This window comes from Pollicipes pollicipes, unplaced genomic scaffold (genome assembly GCF_011947565.3).
Source record: "Pollicipes pollicipes isolate AB1234 unplaced genomic scaffold, Ppol_2.1 Scaffold_6138;HRSCAF=7277_pilon_pilon_pilon, whole genome shotgun sequence".
NCBI lineage: Eukaryota > Metazoa > Arthropoda > Thecostraca > Pollicipedomorpha > Pollicipedidae > Pollicipes > Pollicipes pollicipes.
The window spans coordinates 37,041,819-37,055,851 of record NW_023596818.1 but is presented as its reverse complement, the minus strand read 5'-3'; the positions used below and the strand labels follow the sequence as shown (position 1 = coordinate 37,055,851).

The window sequence follows — 14,033 nt, the reverse complement described above, 5'->3', positions numbered from 1 at the left end:
AAACTGTAGCTTATTGATGAAGTACTACAATGTCGACCTAAACACTCATTCTGTAACACATACAAATGACTCATTAGCTGGCAACTAGCCATACACAGCACGCAGCCTTGGGAGTTAGCATAAGGGAATACAGCATGCAGCAACGAAAGCTTCCACGACCGCATGCAGCAAGCAACCACCATGCAAGCCAATACAGCATGCGACACCAACATCACGTGCACAATCGGTAAGGCATGCACATGCCGCATGTCATAGTATTTAGTTGTTGAAAAATGAGTTGAAAATAATTCTCCCAGTGTTTCTCGGAAAACGAATAGGCCTGAAAATGGCAGAAGTCACCGGTCTCCGGGGAAAATGAGCACGCCCCATGTGTGCCCGCCCTATGCCTAGCGGTCCAGAGTTACGCTCATGAAGACTGATACTCGTATAACAAAAATGGAAAAATACAGACAGGAAATCAAACGGCTGAATTCCAGAACTTGGGGGGGGGGGGGGGGCGGGGCACCAAATGCCAGGGGCAGCATCGTACCAGTTTGTTTTAGTCGAGTTGAAAACCGATTTCGATACATGTTTAGATCGATATGTGCCCTGAAGGAAGCTTTTGAATGATCCGAACATCCGCACAGATATGTATCGGAATCTTCTGATCGCCTCGAGTAGGAAAACTAAGACTGGAACGCAGCTCCTCGCAAAGCCTGCTTCTATTGCCGACGAGTGGAGTCGTCGCGGGTGTAAGGTCATGCCTTTTGAATTATACTTCTTAGACTTTCACAAAACTCAAATAAAAATGAAAACTGACCTCAACACGACGAGCACAACTGACACTGGCAAAGCCCTAGTATGGGACCCATAGCAGGCTCAGTTCGCGAATATCGAACTGAATGCTAACGTGAATCTGTTGCCAACTTGACGAAGGTGTGTCGACTGGTCTCCTCTTGACGAAGGTATATTGACTGGTCTCTTGACGAAGGTATATCGACTGGTCTCCTCTTGGCGGAATTCCGAACTCCCCATGAGTCAGCGGCAGTGGCAGGTACCTATGCCCAGACTCGTCTCTACCTCGTGGTCAGCATGCTGTACATGGCGGTGATGAACAGGAAGCTTAAAGGCAAGCCAAACAGCGCACGAGCTATTCAGCACTCACGATGTAACGTTTTAGGAGGACCACAAAACAGTCAGCTTCTACCAAAACCCAGAGTTGTCCGTTCTCACAAAAGGAGACTGCATCTACGTGTAGGACAAACACAGGAATATAAAACTAAAGACTTAATATTGTGGAGAAAAATCATGTCTGACCTCCATTTTTCAACGACTTTCTGTGAGGAATAACTCGACTTGTACATGCAACCCTCAAGATTAGCTCGTCAAGCTTGGGGAAACGTCATCGCTCAGTCCAAAAGTTGAGGGCTTTTTTGCCTCCTCCCCTCTCTCTTCCGTGCCTATGGAGGCAACACCACGGATTATTGCAGCGAGGGTAGCAGGAAGACATACATCCAAAGGTCGATCATCAGACATGAGACCCCCTCAATCTCAGCGACCCCCTCGAAAAAGTGGCCCACCACGGGTATAAGTGCATGCAAACTGGGCTCCTTAGTGCCATTTTATTTTCTAAGGATGTCGTTCACCATTGTTTAAGTTTAAGCACTCTCAAGAGGAGGCACCCTAGGTCGGATGCAGCACAATGCATATGCGAGTTAGACTTTAAGAGGCTTACCCTCGCGTGCGCGGAAAAGAACACTCACCAAAAAGTTCACTTCATTCTGACAGCGGCCACTTCGTCTTACCAACCCCGAAACAAAAGGTATTTTTTGCGATTTTGCTTCGATTCTCGTCTTTTTGTATGGAAATACTACGAATTTTTTGTTTGTATTGTTTGCATTGCTTTGAACTTTACTTGGAAGTAAGCAAGACGGCATGTTCACGGCATTGGACAGCGTACGTACGGACTGCCTTGTCATATACTTTCATTTGCCTCATAAAAATAAACACAACTCAAACGCCTACACACTCATGCCTGCGAGTACGAATGCGCCACAGAAAGAATTGCTGAGAAGAATCAGCAGAGACCAACGGCATTGGCTGTAAAGTTAATACTGCGTGGCGTTCAAGCCTCGCAGTTTCCATGCCAAATTAAAATCTACTTCATTCTGTTCGAATATGGAATTTCAATTCGAATCCCGATTCACCCACCATATAATTACAATTTGAATGACCTCCAGCCTAACCGCAATGCCTAGTTTACAGCCAAAAGCGGCACGCAGTAGGCAAATGAATCGCCTGATTTATTTCTATTTGTTCCAAAGTTATGCCATTCTGATCCTGCATACCTCAATATGGCGCCAGACGCTAATATTGTTGATAACCAGAGGAATGCTGCCACTTATAATGACGCAAAATATTTCAGCTGGAGCGACTCAGATTGGTACGTGCTAAGCCGAGCTCAATCCCCGGCAGCGTTTATTCCTGGATGGCGTCTATTTGCAGACAAGAGATCTGCAGCTGTAAGCACTCCGGAGAAGCAGCACAGCCTCTAGAGGACCAATGCATGTTTTTATCGGGTTTTGAACTCAGATAGCCATTTTAAGATCATTCATTCCGTGCAGTTCAAAGTGATGTCCCCTTTAGGACTTAAGCCCTCTCCTTTCTGAGCTACAGACACTATAGCACACTGTGTTCAGGGCCAAGACAAATATGACCACGAAGTTACGCGTGCCAGGTACACGTCAGCACGAATCACCGCATCAACGAGCAGCGGGTGGCCCTCAACCAGCATGACGCGTGACATGCAGGTTTGCATCTTGAGCCGCGTTTTGTGATACATAAGACAGGCAAGCAGGCGTCACTGAAGTCACCTGGGGTGTTCAGCACATACCGGCACGTCATCCCGACGCATGGGAAATCAGCTCAGAGACCATAAAGTTGTGTGAGGTGCATAAGGCTTGAAAAAGGTGCGTGTGTTGCGATGGCCTCAATTGGTGAGGGAAGCGAAGGAAACGATCGGCAGGGTGCTTTTTACCCATTAGGACACAGAGAAGGAACTGCATATGAGTCACCTTATTGTGAGATTTCCGTCGGCGGACAAGCAAGTGGTAGTCCTCACCGATGACAATGGGCCGACAGTGCTGGACGGCGCGTCGGCAGACGGGCGCGAGGTCTGCGACGTCTCGGCGGCGGAGCTAAGGGCCCGTCACGCCCCTGTCGGATCCGCCCGGTGAGCCGCTGACAGCCGACACTTGTGCCACGCCGCTGGCCCGTATAAAAGTGGCCGAGGCAGCCACACTGTACCACGGCAAAATGCTTCGTCTGGCTGTGCTCTGTCTCGCGCTGGGCGTTGCCCTCGCCAAGCCGCCGCCTCCCACGGGGAGAGCCGGCTCCGAGTCGGTGCCTCCTCCAGAACCTCGCCTGCAGGAGTCGGCGCCTCCTCCGGAGCCGCGCCACGCCCTGCCGCTGCCGCCGCCCGACTCTGAAGACAGAGCCACGTATTCGCTCCAGCCTGGCACGTACTTCATCACGTCACCCGGCTACCCCGGGCGGTACCCCAACAATGCTGGATTCAGCTACACCCTGCGTGGCACCCGGAGTCAAGTGCTCGAAATTAGCTGTTCCACATTCAGCGTCGAGGGTCACAGTACCTGCGACTATGACTATCTCTCCATCAACAATGCCAAGTACTGCGGCAACCTCGGTAGCATCAACGCCGTCAGTGGCTCCACGCTGCAGGTTGTCTTCAGATCCGACGAGAGCGTCAGGCGAACCGGGTTCTACTGTCTGATCACCGTCCCAGAGGGTGGCGGACCGGCCGCAACAACGCCTGCGACAACGGCTGCGACAACGGCTGCCACCACGCAGGCGCCATCCGGGGGCCAGTGTTGCGGCGTCCCCAACAGAGCGTCGCGCATCGTCGGCGGCGTCCAGACCGAGGTCAACGAGTACCCCTGGCAGGCGGGTCTGGTGAGCCCCGGCGGCACCCGAACCTACTGCGGCGGCACCGTCATCAACAACCGGTACGTGCTGACGGCAGCTCACTGCACTGCAGGCTCCTCTGCGTCCCGGATTCAGGTGCTGCTTCGGGAGCACAGGATCGGCACCTCGGATGGTGAGCTCCGCTTCAGCGTCTCCCAGATCATTGACCACCCCGCTTATTCATCCGCCTCCTCGTCCGGCTACGACTTCTCCCTGCTTAAGCTGTCCACGACCATCAACTTCTCGGCTCTGAACAACAAGGTGGCGCCGGCGTGCCTGCCTTCCAGCGGAGACTTTGTCAACGTGGACGCCGTCGTCAGCGGCTGGGGCACGACCTCCTCGGGCGGCTCGCAGGCCACGGCCCTGCGTGAGGTCACCGTGCGCACCCAGTCCAACAATCAGTGCAGACAGGCGTACAGCACGATCAACGACAGCATGCTGTGCGCCGGCGTCAGCGGCGGCGGCAAGGACTCTTGCCAGGGCGACAGCGGCGGCCCGCTGGTCACGCTGGTCGGAGGTCGCTACAACCTGATCGGGGTGGTCTCCTGGGGCAGCGGCTGCGCTCTGGCCAACTACCCGGGTGTCTACGCCAGGGTCACGTACGTCAAAACCTGGATTGACAACAACACCAGGGACGCCAGTCTCTGCTGAAGAAGCAGCGCCAGGCCCGTCGGAAGACAGCGGAGGCCAGCAAACGTCCTTCTCACCCGTCTCTAAATTTCCAGTGGAAGGAAGACGATTTGGGATCGGGGAGGACCACGCCATCGGTGGACTCCGTTATTTCAGACACGAACTTGGTAGCACGTGGCCACGACAACGATGAACGCGATCAGTTTAGGACTTTATACAGTCCACCATTTTCTTTAAACTGCTCTGATGCACTTGGGAACGTATGATTCAAATCCGGAAACTTTGCTGTGTTCATGGTGAAGGGAGCAGTAACTTATTCGAATATACTCTGGCGAAGCAATGTTTTAATGCATATCAACTCACACAGCCTATGACCGACTCCATGTTTTCACGCCTCTGAGACTGCGCGGATGTGGTGTGACGTGGGCGCATGGGCCTCGCGCGTGATTATAACTATTTTTCCCCAATCACCGTTTGATGTGCATCACACCTCCGGCCAGCCGGCCTTATTTGGTGACACGCCGCCAGGGGGCCATATGGACAGAAAAGACAATTTCGACCGATGGCTGATTCACATTGCCGGCCGATAGTGATCCCACAATGACGTCGTGAGCGGCTGGCACGCCAGCAGTGAGTGGTCACATTTCAGGGGGTCAGCTGAACGAAATGCATGCTTTGGCCGGACAACTGTGTTGCGGGGCTCGGTTCACCCCTCCAGATAAAATGTCCCTACTCCCAACAATTATCGGATGCGGCCAATTGATTTCAAGGAGCGTGATTTCTTTGCTTTATTTCAATTTGCCTTTTTAACTGAAACAAAAGCCAAAAGGCACTGAAAGATACAATTTTGTTCGAATCTTTATGTGCATGTATTAAAGGAACCATTTAATGGTTCCTTGAATACATGCACATACATGCACGCCGGCGCCATTTAATGACTGCTTAAAAACACCAGCGCTATCAATTCTATAGGGGTCTAATAAACTCTCTGTATGCCGATGACGTTAAGGGGCTATGACAAAACTGTTCTAAGCCGCACAAATATATAGTGAACGTAGGTGAGAGTGGGCGCATGTTGCAAATCGAAATGGGGTCATAATTTTGCGTTGACGTGGCCAACTCGAATCATCTTTGGAATGACCAGCCTTTGCTCAGAATCAAAAAGTGAAAGCATTGCATGACATAGGCTTGATTATGCGCGTTCGCAAGTCTTAAAACGAAAACCTCGATGCTCGGTGTTGCAGTCTCCGTAGGTCACGCGGCTTGGCCCCGCAGGTAACATCAGGGGATGGCCAGCGGGTGGACGAAAACGGTGATATTTCTGAAAGAAACAACTTCTGATATTTATGACGTCACTTAAGATTCTAAGCTCACAGACCCAAAACTGTTTTGCATAATATCTTCCACATGTTTATTTGGGACACGGGTGGAAGTACTCGCTTGTATTTGCTTTTTTTCACTTTCGACCCCATTTCAAGTCGCCCTATTCGGCACCAAGGAAGGTCCTTACCATGTCCGAGCGAAGGCCCGGTGGGTAGAACACTACGGCGTACAATATATTTGGCAGCTGGGGGCTAAAGGGCCGTTCCGTTACAGTGCGAGATGCCTGCCGGTTGCCATGCAGGCGATGCGGTAGTGGGGTCCCCTGCTCGGTATGGAGGCCTTTAAAGTGATCAGTTATGCATTGGTCGTTTGCCTGACGCCGGAGGCCCATGGCATTGGTATTTGGTACTGAAAAACTCTGGAGGCCCCTCATTGGCGCAAAGAGATCCCTTATCGCCACAAATATCCAACGCCTGATACAGAGACGCCAATTCAGACCGCTTGCTGAAGCGGACCGCTGGCGGAAATGGGATGGAGAGCTTCCCTTTCTGCACCGGGCCTCCGATTAACACAGAGCCTTCCACTGTCTCATTTTGGACTCTTGTCGTAACCTCTCATATCCACTTCCATTGTCCGAGGGTCCTGGCCAGCGCATGAGGCCCTCCAGCGTTCTGGGTCCCGTCCCTGTCCTTGCTCAGAAAATGTTTCGCCAGCCAACTCGGGAGCCCTCATTGACACAGAGGCCCCAACCGATGTAAATCGCGGGTCCCGGCCTTGTCCCTGCTGAGGGAACGGGCCCTGAATCCTAGATCTAACTAGATCTGACTAGATCCGATAGCAATCTGGTGGCGAATCCGTCACGCGTCACGGTCGGTAAGCCTCCACCACAGGGTTGGACCCTGAATCCTAGATCTAACTAGATCTGACTAGATCCGATAGTAATCTGGTGGCGAATCTGTCACGCGTCACGGTCGGTAAGCCTCCGATACAGGGTTGTAGTTATGCGAAGGGGCTGGGAGGGGGGTAACGGGGAAAGCCTATCACTGAATGCACTACAAGCAGGCTTCTCTCCGAATTTGACTCACTTTCCTCTCCACAGTATGAAGTTTGAGTGCCCCAACTGACAAGGAAACTGGCGCTGCTCTTATACGTTATCTTGCTCTGTCTCGGTGGAATATGCTGTTAAGCATCATTATCATTTTGTTTGCCGTCGGCCGTCAAAACTACGTTTCGGTTATCGACGTAGGGCCGATGCTATTCGGCTTTGCACCTTGTTGGACGTGCACGGCTTCAGAATTAAAGAGCCAGTTGGTTAATGTGCGCAACAATCGAAGGCTTCCAAAGAAACCCCCGGCTGGAAGCCACAAGACGGCGTGCAGGCTGCAACGCAGCACTCGCGTTAGGCATGCTCCACATGGCTCATGTTGTTTTCTTGGTCATTGTCGTATGATTACCACTATCGGTTTATTCGGCTGGTGTCGATCGGCAGGTTTTCGTATCTGTTCCAGGGAATATTCATGTCGGGGTTGAAGTTGCGTTCCAAAGAACTTTTAAACAGCTCTTTAGAATGTAAAAGGCTAATAACTTGGTCACGTTTTTTGGTCTTTACATTTGCCCGGGTTTGCTTTCATTTTCCAATATGACATGACAAAATGGCGCAACTTGCTGCAGTCCGTAGAACTTGAACCATTGCTGAATGGTGACAAAATGCTCAGAAATTGAAAAAACTTGACCAGTATCAGCAAGACAAAATAATCATATACTCAAAAACGTGCAGCATGCGCGAAAGCAGAAGATGTCCAAATGAATACGGTACGACCACGGCACTTTAAACGTGTAGCTTTCCCAGTCAACTGCACTCAACTGAACATTGCATCGCAATTTCAATTTTTTCGTCCCTTTTTCCTGGCAAACAATGGGTAGAAATGCTCTTTGCGATTAGCATGCTATTGAGCCCCCAGCCCTGGCGGACAAAGCTACCGTTTGGGAGCCATATGAGACATTGGGGGCCAGTAGTTCACCCAAAAGAAAACAAATCAACATCTGTGAAATAGCCTAGAAGAGTCCACGAGCCTGCAGGTCCTAGACCCCCCCCCCCCCCATATACTTCCGGAAGGCAGTCTCCTGGCTATGTCTCTTTCACACAAACTCCAAATCATCATCAGTAGCTTTAGCTGCACCGGTCATAAAATTATGCTCGTAACAAGAAAATCCCAAAGGTGGCATAAACTTCAGCATATTTTACTCTCATCGGCATGATCAACGTTGATTGCAAACTACTGCAAAAGGCGAACTTCAAGGAATTTTGACAGTAATTCAATGTTGTATATTGCGCGGATCCCAAAACGACGCAGCAGCGACATAAGAAGCGAGGGGACATTTGCAGGAGGGAGCAAGGGCTCCTCCTGTATCAGCGTATCAGGCGCGTGGTCGGGCAGGTATGCGGTTATCCGGAGGTGTATTTGAGTGCTCAGATCGCTGTTGTGAACAAATGAAACGTGTTTTAATACAACCCAAACATGGTAGTTACATTGACTTGTGAAACTTGTCAAAAGCAAGTGGTGAGCCAGTCGGGCCGCACGGTTGCGTCTTCGACCGCGCGTTCCGTCTCCCCTAGCTTCTGGTCGTCCAGTTTGTTCCTGCTCCCCACATGCGTTAAATATACTCTACCAATAAGCATCAGAGCCATTGCAGCTGTGCAAAATGGCTTCAATCAGAGTCTCTGATTTTAGACATTTTCTGATTATTCATCTCCGATTCAGAGATGAATAAGCACCATGCATGTACACTGTTTTCTGCTAGTATATACATATATGCATACCATACAGGGTGCCAGTAGCATACCAGGCTCACTGCCAGTTTAGGGAACCAGAAGTACTGAGTCTGATTCAACCACATGATGCCTTCTGTCATTGGAAGGGTGGGAGGTATACATCAGCATGAAGTGTGAGCTTTTGAATATGTCATGACTCAATGTCATCATCATGGCTTGCAAGATATGATATTACACCATGGTTTACATGGTTCACATATGTGAACATATTCTGAATGCTTAAAATTATTTAGGCAGTGCTTATACACTCTCTGCTTTTCATGCCCCTAGATTAGTGTATGGGACATGTGTGTTTTGCATGTAAATGAATATGTATTTAATATGAATATGTATTTTTCATTTGTATGAATAAGTATATCAAATAATTTATATATCACAGGTTATCTGCTGTGCACACTGCAAAAATACATGTTGTGCTGACCTGCTGTTCTGCAGAAAAGTGGTCATAACAGCACCAGTTTCAGTGCATGTACACGTTGAACCCAGCACTCAATGCTTGTGCAGTCGCAGCCAGCTTCAGTGCTTAGAGGGTTGATGTTTCAAGGAATTGTGATACTACCAAAGTAACATCAGGCAACTACATTCCATAGTGGGTTTTCGCACTGCAGAGACATGGAAATTCAGCACAGTTGGTCCTGGCTTGAGTGTAGGACACATAAGCACAAGGTTCAGCATACTGATGCTGGATATGTGTCTGTCTGGTGCTTTTGATAGGCTTTTTCAGGTTGTACTGTTGTGGAACAGTCCTCAAATTCCAAAGAAAAGTGAGCACTGGCCATAATCTGTATGTGATTGTTTTGCAGAATTTGTAAGCACATTGAGTGAAGTGCTGTGAACCAGCATGCTACAAACTTGTGATTCTCACAGCTAAGATTTGTGCCCCAGCCTGCATCTAGTCAAAACACTTCTGTCATTAGTGAAAAATCCACCACCAGCAGCTTTTCTGCATCAAGGTGATGTCCTTGAACTTGGAGCCATCCCTGAAGACCGAGCGCGCGAGAAATGAGACGAAGATGGCTTGTACGGATGATCAGTTTGTGCCGAACCACACGCATACTCCGGCGACACGTTCTGAAGAAGAAGGGCGGCATACAGCTCCTTTGCCTCCGAGTGGCGTACCCGACTCGTGCGAAGCTGCCCAGCTGCCTGAAGCAGGTGCTGCTGCTTACACCGCCGCCACCGCGGATGGTACCCAGCTGACAGCGGCGCTGCGAGTGCTGCTGGAGCCGCTGGGCTTCGAGTGCCACCCGCTGCTGGTGGGCTGGTACAACGTACAGGTGTCAGCGCGCTTCTGGCTGCCGCAGCCGCCAGACACGCTGGCCGTGGTCGTTATGAGTGCACCGGCCATGTTCGAGCGCTGCTTCGTGCCACACCTGCGGCGCGCCGGCCGGCGGCCCGGCGCGCGCCGCGACCCGCTCGACTCGTGCATGCGCGCCGTGCTGCCGGCGGCGGCGCGGCGCGTGCATGCGGCGGCGCGCGTGCTGCACGACTTCGACATGGCGCCGGGCCGGCGGCCGCGCGTGCTGGTGCAGACGGCTGGCCACGTAAGTGGTGCCGTGCACTTGTACCGGCGCGCCGAGCTCGCCGACGACCCGTGGCCGGCCGAGACCAGCGTCTGCGGGTGCTGCTTGCACCCTCGCTATGGCGGCTGGTTCGCGCTGCGCGCGCTGGTGGTGATGGAGGGAGTGGAGGCGCCAGCACTGCCCCGCAAGACGCCGCCGTAAGTCCACTTCTGCGGGCGGTTCGATGCGCTAAATCCGCGCCGTTTTTTCGCGCGTTTTGTTCGGCCGCTGGTTCTGCTGGACATGACTGGTGGCGTCTTCGGAAGCTACCAGATCATTGTCGCCTCCTGACGCGCTGCCTAATCGCTTGTGACCACCTAGCATGCTTGCTGTCGTGCCAGGCCAACTGTGTGCCGACCTCGGGTCAGCGCCGTCAAGACGCTGGCTGCAGAGCTGTCTGTCCAGAAGGGAGATCCTGCACTGGCGGGCCTCCCTCATGTCCCGGCGTGACTGGAGACGCCTCTGCTGCGGGCAGGTCCCGGCCATCCGCGCCTCTTCCTTCAGGGAGATCCTGACCGTCCATGGCTCCTCCTTCAGGGAGATCCTGACGACGGACGCGCAGAAGCGCGAACTGCTCGAGCTCTTCAACTGGCATTGGCGCGACTGGCGCTACCGCGACGTGGGCGGCACGGCGCGCGAGCGCTACTCGCCACTGCAGCGCGAGTACTTCGGCACGCCGCCGGGACAGCGCGATGCTCTGGTGGAGCGCCTGCTGACCGATCCCCGCCCGCCGGCGGACGATGGCGGCGGGGACGCGGCGCTACTGGACCTGCTGGACGCCTAGCCGGCGGCGCTGAGCGGTCTGTCTTCCCGCTCGGATGCACCGGCGGCGGACGGCGCGGCGCTGTGTTCGCTGCTCCGTGGTTATGGGACCGTGCCCGCCATCGATGGGCGGTATGTGTGCTGTGGCGGGCGAGGGCCGCCGGTTAGGCTGTCTATGGCTCGCCAGTGGATGAGTTGGCGTCGTCTAGTCTCGGTGACGAGGTAGCTGGCGGCCTGTTGACGGCGTGCTGTCGCGTTGCCATGGTGATAAGGCGTGTGTACAGCTGCGTATCGCCAGTATATGAAGAACGGAATGTTCGTAAAGTGACGCGGGTAATAAGTGCAATAGTTTGGTAAGTCAGTCTCCTGTTCCTGTGTGGGAGCGATGCAGATGTCCGATGTTTTTTATAGAGCGTTTTTTCGTACAGACTTATATTTTCAGCCCTAAACTCCACTGATATTTGCGCGCAGCGGGTGGTTCTGAGCCTTTTCAGTTCTTTGCGCTGATGTCTTTGGTGGGTCTTCAGCAGTGTACGATATAAAAAATGATTCAACAAAGTACTTACCCTCCAATAGCGCCCTGTGCAATACTGCAACTGGTCATTTGCGGCTTTCCGTCTGCTATTTGGATGCCAAATGACCAGCGTTCGGCGTCCTCTGAGGGCTTGATCATCATCATCGTTTGGGCTGCCTGTGTGGCGAGCCACGTATTTTGTACTCTTACGTCGTGGGCGCCAGCATTAGTGACGTAGTCCTGCTTCCTTAGTTTGCAGGTCGTGTGATAGTGATAGTCGTCTGTGATGATATTGGACCGAGGTGGTGGAAGCTGCACCTTACTGCGTGATATCCACCATGCTTACGCCGCACAGGCGATTCGTGCTGTGGTTGTAGTCCACGGGATGGAATACAAGACCCAGATACTCTACTTGTTTCCGTTTGGTTTTCGTCATAGACACTAGCAGACTGTTTAAGCATGGACGCGGCCGACGAAGGCACGCGCGCCCTCGTCCATGCCGCCGTTGCCGCCACCAGCGTAGGTAGAGAAGGCAGGTGGCACTAGTAGCGGCTCAGTGTGCGACTGTTCCCGTTTTCAGAGCGGTCGCGGGGGTGCCGCCACGTTTGCTGCTGCGGCTGTTGGGAGGCGGCACCCGCCCAGTGAGCCGACGTCTGGCGACCGTCGGAGTCCGAGCCCGGTGCCAGAAGTCGCAGCAGGACGAGGAACGGCAGCGCCCGGCCGCCGGGCACGCCTGGACTGGACGCGAGGCGGGGCTTCGACCAGTGACGTCATGTCTCGGCCGGCCGTATCGCCCTGTGACGTCACGTCAGACCCGGCCTCGCCTCGCGACGTCACACTCGTTCGGGCTCCGAGAGTCGGTGGCGTGACAACCGATCCAGCCTCATCGTCCAGTGACGTCACACTCGACCCGGCTCCGGGAGTCGGTGGCGTAACAACCGATCCAGCCTCATCGTCCAGTGACGTCACACTCGACCCGGCCTCGTCGTCCAGTGACGTCACACTCGACCCGGCCTCATCGCCCAGTGACGTCAGACTCGATCCAGCCGCATCTTCCTATGACGTTGCACTCGACCCGGCCTTGTCTGCCGGTCACGTCACAGGGTCCGACCCGGCTCCGTTCGTGGCGCCAGAGAGCTTCGCCGACACGCTGGCGGCCGCGTGTTACGCGCAGCTGGCGCGGCTGGGGCGGCGCGGCCGGCCGGCGCCGCGCCACTGGACGCCGCTGGCCGGCGTGGCACTCTCCGAGCCGCCGCACCGCGCCTGCCGCGTGGTGGCGCTGGGCACCGGCAGCAAGTGCCTGGGTGGCGGCCAGCGCTGCGCCGCCGGTCGCACCGTCTCCGACTCTCACGCCGAAGCTGTGGCGCGCCGCGCCTTCCAGCGCTTCCTGTTGGCCGAGCTGCGTCGCCTGTACGCCGGCGAGGAGTGTTGCCTGCGCCGCGTCGTCGCCGGCGGCGGCGCCGAGCTACGGGCCGGTGTGCGCGTACACTTCTTCGCCAGCCACACGCCTTGCGGCGACTGCTCCATCTTCCCTCGTGCGCCGGACGCCGATGCCGGACCGCCAGCGAAGCGGGCCCGCGTGGACGGCGACGCGCCCGACGCCCACCGGAAGGGCGCGGAACCGGCCGACGGCGACGCGCCTGACATCTACCGGACGGGCGCGAAGCCGGTGGCCGGCGAGCGGGCGGACCCGCGCGAGCCTGGCGCCGGCTACCACGTGACGGGCGTGCTGCGCACCAAGCCGGGCCGCGGCGAGCCGACGCTCTCGATGTCGTGCAGTGACAAGCTGGCCAAGTGGCTGCTGGTGGGCGTGCAGGGCGCGCTGCTCAGCTGCCTGCTGCCGTGGCCGGTGCCGCTCAGCTCGGTGGTGATCGGCCGGTGTCCGTACAGCGCTGCGGCCATGCGCCGCGCGCTGGTGGAGCGGACGGCGCTGCGACCGGCGCCGCTGATCGCGCAGAGCCGGCTCGAGTTTGAGTTCGGCAAGGCGGCCGTGATGCGTCGCGCTGGCGAAGAAAGCACTGATCGCCCCCGGCGGGAGGGGGAGGACGCGAACCGGGGCGTGGAGGAGGGCAGCGCTTCCAGGGTTGTACCATCGCCCTGCAGCGTGGCCTGGAGCCTGGGCTGTGCGCGCGAGCTCGAGGTGTTTGCAGATGGCGTACGGCAGGGCGTCACGAAGAAGGCCCGCGGGACGGCGGCGGCGCGTGTCGCCATCTGTCGACGCGACATGATGCAGGAGTTTGTTCAACTGTTGAAAGATGTCGGTCCCGAACAGCTGCCGACCGAGATGCGCCTGTCAGTTGATGGAGTGGAACGCTTGTCTTACAAGCAGATGAAGGGTCTGGCCAAGTGTTACGGAGAGCGATGGCGACGGGTGAAGGAGGATATCTTCCCAAACTGGGTGGAGAAGCCTGTGCATTTAACGGACTTTACCTTGGCTGACAGCTAA

At 54.7% G+C, this 14,033-nt stretch overlaps 3 protein-coding genes across 3 annotated transcripts; all 3 read left to right on the top strand.

Annotated features, from left to right (window-relative positions):
- The first annotated feature begins 2,962 nt into the window (after window positions 1-2,962).
- Window positions 2,963-4,933, top strand: LOC119105644 (proclotting enzyme-like). The gene is made up of 2 exons (XM_037229104.1): window positions 2,963-2,975; window positions 3,227-4,933. Exons 1-2 carry the CDS (start codon window positions 2,963-2,965, stop codon window positions 4,612-4,614), a joined length of 1,401 nt encoding a protein of 466 aa, XP_037084999.1. The 3' UTR covers window positions 4,615-4,933.
- A 3,392-nt stretch (window positions 4,934-8,325) lies between these two features.
- LOC119105643 (cyanocobalamin reductase / alkylcobalamin dealkylase) lies at window positions 8,326-11,095 on the top strand. Its single transcript, XM_037229102.1, has 3 exons — window positions 8,326-8,354; window positions 9,553-10,469; window positions 10,849-11,095. The coding sequence occupies exons 2-3, from the start codon at window positions 9,706-9,708 to the stop codon at window positions 11,093-11,095; spliced, it is 1,011 nt and encodes a 336-aa protein (XP_037084997.1). The 5' UTR covers window positions 8,326-8,354; window positions 9,553-9,705.
- Window positions 11,096-12,083: 988 nt separating this feature from the next.
- Window positions 12,084-14,033, top strand: LOC119105642 (tRNA-specific adenosine deaminase 1). Its single transcript, XM_037229101.1, has 3 exons — window positions 12,084-12,106; window positions 12,881-13,256; window positions 13,545-14,033. The coding sequence occupies exons 1-3, from the start codon at window positions 12,084-12,086 to the stop codon at window positions 14,031-14,033; spliced, it is 888 nt and encodes a 295-aa protein (XP_037084996.1).

What these genes read in the sequence shown, in the direction of transcription:
- LOC119105643 (XM_037229102.1), top strand. Translation starts at nt 9,706, where the DNA reads ATGTCCTTGAACTTGGAGCCATCCCTGAAGACCGAGCGCGCGAGAAAT. An exon ending in CTGCCCCGCAAGACGCCGCC is followed by an intron (nt 10,470 to 10,848) that starts GTAAGTCCACTT and finishes CTCCTCCTTCAG; the next exon opens with GGAGATCCTGACGACGGACG.
- LOC119105642 (XM_037229101.1), top strand. Translation starts at nt 12,084, where the DNA reads ATGCCGCCGTTGCCGCCACCAGC. An exon ending in CCGCCGTTGCCGCCACCAGC is followed by an intron (nt 12,107 to 12,880) that starts GTAGGTAGAGAA and finishes GGGCACCGGCAG; the next exon opens with CAAGTGCCTGGGTGGCGGCC. An exon ending in ACCGGACGGGCGCGAAGCCG is followed by an intron (nt 13,257 to 13,544) that starts GTGGCCGGCGAG and finishes CTGATCGCGCAG; the next exon opens with AGCCGGCTCGAGTTTGAGTT.